The 4,382-nt window shown below is 34.1% G+C and overlaps 1 protein-coding gene across 1 annotated transcript; it reads left to right on the forward strand.

Moving 5' to 3' along the window:
• Positions 1–706: 706 nt before the first annotated feature.
• LOC113364879 lies at positions 707–3,982 on the forward strand (the record flags this gene model as incomplete). The annotated part of the gene is made up of 5 exons (XM_026606848.1): positions 707–1,411; positions 1,532–1,976; positions 2,175–2,813; positions 2,874–3,745; positions 3,793–3,982. Coding segments are annotated over exons 1-5 (2,851 nt in total), but the record flags the coding sequence as incomplete, so codon positions are not given.
• Between the last annotated feature and the right edge of the window lie 400 nt (positions 3,983–4,382).

A 4,382-nucleotide genomic window follows, 5' to 3' on the forward strand; every position in this document is an offset into this window, starting at 1 on the left:
TGTTAAAAATCATGTCCATATTGTGCTCAATTTTGTGTTAATAATTCTAAGAAAAAAATATACAACCATGTACAACTAGAATTTTTTTAAAACTAAATATTATAAATTTATCAAAGCGAGTTAGTTCGATAGATGTCTCTCCGCCCGCTAAGAGTGTCTTATCCCTGTTAACTTGATAGGATGTGGCTATGTACGGGAAAGTAGAGTCCAGGAGAGTATTAATAAGAATCAGTTATAATACAGTATTAGTGGAAGATATTGGTATTCTTCAGTTATAGTTTAAGTACAATTTGAGAGTAAGATTAAGTGATTCACATTATCCAGCGGGTTATAATATTTAAGATTTTCTTTTATCGTGCCACGATGCCACGAATTCGCAGAGGGGCAAGTAATTTTGGAAGACGTACTCGGCAAGCTCGAGCAATCTATGAACGAAGATTGAATGGGACCCATGAACAACATATGATAGACAATATGAATTTGAGAGAGCAAGTAGCAATGCCAATGAAAGTTTAGAGAGACGTACTCAACGACTGACAGATATGGCATTGAGAAATCGAGAGGTGCGACCGCCGCCATTAGAGAAAATAATCAACGACGAGTTAATAATCACAGAGCATTGGTACGTGCATCACTTTTGCGCCTGGCGTTTAATTATGATCCTGAAATTGATTATTCATCACACTCTTTAATTACCATTGGTAATATGGACAATGTATGTAAACATTGCCATGCTCTAAAATTCAAAGGAGAATCAGCAGGTTTATGTTGCGCATCAGAGAAAATTATATTGACAAAATTAACAACACCACCGGAACCTTTAAAAACTCTACTAGATGGAACAACGTCTCAATCAAAAATATTACTGAAAAAAAATCGCAAATTTAATTCATGTTTTCAGATGACGTTATTTGGTGCTACGAAAGTATTTGAAAATGAAGATGGTCGAAATTTCGAATCAACATTTAAGATACAAGGTCAAGTTTACCACCAAATCGGTTCATTGTTTCCCATGCCTGATGTGAATCCGAAATTCTTACAGATTTATTTTATGGGCGATGATGAACAACAAACAAACATGCGATGTGAATTTAATCACATACAGTTTATGAAGGAAAGAGATATTGTGAACTCTTTGGAAATATTTTTTAAAAACCATAACCAGTTGTTGTATTTGTTTAAGACTCTTTCAAGTAGACTAGAAAACGATGATTACGCTATTATTATTAGAGCAGACAAAGTGCCGATGGGAGAACATGCTGGCGCATATAATGAAGTCGCGGTCGTAATAGCTGGTGATCTATATGAGGGGCGTGATATACGTATACAACGGAGAGATAATACCATGCAGATAATACAGGACAGTCATAGTTCTTATGATGCTTTGCAGTATCCATTGATTTTTGGAAAGGTGAAGATGGGTACTATTTAAATATTAAACAAAGGGATCCAAATACAGGTAAAAATCTTATTTTTATAAAAAAAAAACAAATAATAATAATTAAAATAATTTTAATATGTTTTATTCCAGGTGCAGAACTTGCCAAAAGTAAGTGCCATGGATTTTTACTGCTACCGATTAATGATTCGAGCTAATGAAGAAAATAACATTTTTAAATGCAGACAGCTATTCCATCAGTTCGTGGCCGACATGTATGTAAAAATTGAGAGTGAGAGATTGAGATTCATAAAGTTTAATCAAGCCAAACTCCGCGCTGAGGAATATATACATTCGCGTGATGCAGTACTTGGTAATGTAGATGCAATGAATGATATTAGTCATATTGGTACTGCATATATTCTTCCATCTTCTTATATTGGAAGTCCGCGACATATGCAGGAGTACATTCAAGATGCTATGGCTTATGTTCGTGCATATGGCAGACCTGATCTGTTCATTACCTTTACGTGCAATCCCAAATGGGATGAAACAAAAAAATTGTTGATGCCGGGACAAACAACGATGGATAGGCATAGTATAACTGCGCGAGTTTTTAAACAGAAGTTGAAATCATTGATGAATTTGATAACATCATTCTGTTTTTGGTGAAACACGCTGTTTGTTATACTCAGTAGAATGGCAGAAGAGAGGTTTACCCCATGCACATATTTTGTTGTGGTTAGTTGATAAGGTACGTTCTGTAGAGATTGCATATGCAAATATGTTCATAAAGGAAGCGACAAAGCGATATTTGCAATTAAAAGTATTAATGAGAATGATGAAATAACTCGATATAAATGGGCTGTGCATTTGGAGAACGGTCAGCGGGTATACTTTACAGAAAACAATATATTACAACAAGCTTTGACTGCTCCGAAGACTACTCTAACTGCATTTTTTAAACTTTGTAATAGATCAGATATTGCTGGAAGATTTGCTAGAACATTATTATATACAGATACACCTAAATATTTTACATGGGATAAAAAATCAAAAGATTGGGTACCTAGAAAACGAGGTATTCCTGTTTCAGGATTCGAAGGCATATATATGACAAACAATTTGGTTAGATTGTATACTGTTCATCCTAAGCAACGAGAATGCTTTTATTTACGTTTGTTGTTGATTAATGTTATAGGACCAAAATCATTCCAAAATTTGAGGACAGTCAATGGTATTTTATATGAAACTTTTTATGATGCGTGCCGTGAGTTGCACTTATTGGAGAATGATAATCAATGGGACATGACTCTTGCAGATGCAGCACTGATTTCATCTGCACATCAAATTCGACAATTATTTGCAATAATATTAACAACATGTTTTCCATCAGATGCATCTGCACTGTGGAATACACATAAAGACCCAATGAGTGAGGATATTTTGCATCGGTATAAAATTAATAATCAAAATAATAATCATGAATTTTCAGAACAAATATATAACGAAGCCTTAATAATGATTGAAGATATTTGTATCCAAATTTCGAACATGTCGCTAATTCAATTTGGCATGTCAGCACCGAGCCGAGCAGCAGTAGATATCATGAACAACGATGTTGAACGTGAACACCAGTTTGATAAAACTGCTTTAGCTACTTTTGTTGCTAATAATAAAATATTGCTTACTGCCGAGCAACAAAGTGTATATGATCAAATCAATACGTCAATTGAGGCACAACAGGGCGGATTCTTTTTTTTGGACGCACCCGGAAGCACTGGAAAAACATTTATTATTTCACTGATTCTTGCGCGTGTGCGGTCGCAAAATAATATTGCGTTGGCAATAGCTTCTTCAGGAATTGCAGCAACATTATTTGAAGGAAGACGAACTGCGCATTCGGCATTTAAGTTACCTTTAAATGTTCATGTTAACCTAGAAGAAATGTGCAACATAAAGAAGAAATCAGGAATGGCGAAAGTTTTGCGAAAATGTGAAATAATCATCTGGGATGAATGTACTATGGCGCACAAGCATTCGCTTGAAGCTCTTGATAGGTCGCTGAAAGATATCAAAAATAATAATTGTCTTTTTAGTGGCTGCTTATTGCTACTGTCTGGCGATTTCAGACAGACATTGCCCATTATTCCACGAGCGACGCGTGCTGATGAAATAAATGCCTGCTTAAAAAAGTCTTATCTGTGGCGTAAGAAATTATATCTTAGTGTTAACATTCGTGTTCAATGTCTAAATGATGCACTGGGGTCGAAATTTTCACAACAATTATTGGATATTGGTAATGGCAGAATTAATTTTTATGAAAATATAGAGTACATTCAATTCCCTGATAATTTTTGTAATATGGTTGATGGCAAAGCCAAACTAATAGAAAATATTTTTCCAATTTAAAGCATAATCATGAAGATCATGAGTGGCTACAAGAACGAGCAATTTTAGCAGCAACGAATTTGGATGTAGACGAAATGAATTTAAAAATACTACAGATACTGCCAGGATATGAATTCACATTTAAATCAGTTGATACTGTTATTGATCCTGATGAAATCGTCAATTATCCAGTCCATATTATTACTATTGAAAGTTGGTTCTCCAATTATATTATTAAGAAATTTAAATGCCCCAAAATTATGCAATGGCACAAGATTAGCAATAACAAAAATTATGGGAAACATTACAGAGGCAATTATACTGGGCGGAAAATTCAAAGATGATGTTGTTCTTTTGCCTAGAATACCACTAATTCCTTCGGAATCAGTAATACTTTTTAAAAGACTGCAGTTTCTTATACATTTATATATATTTATAAATTTAGAAAATCCGTGCTTTAATCACGGACAGCTATATATTGCTTGCTCAAGAGACAGAAACCCAAATAATTTATACACCTAATAATCTCATCAAGAATATTGTATATCCTTTGGCATTACGATAAACCTTACTACATTAAAAGTTTAAAATAAAAAAAAGAATTATAAACTAT

The sequence above is a fragment of the Ctenocephalides felis genome, unplaced genomic scaffold, assembly GCF_003426905.1.
Source record: "Ctenocephalides felis isolate EL2017-DRISC unplaced genomic scaffold, ASM342690v1 CF-g0.4_SCAFFOLD_00424, whole genome shotgun sequence".
Classification (NCBI taxonomy): Eukaryota; Metazoa; Arthropoda; class Insecta; order Siphonaptera; family Pulicidae; genus Ctenocephalides; species Ctenocephalides felis.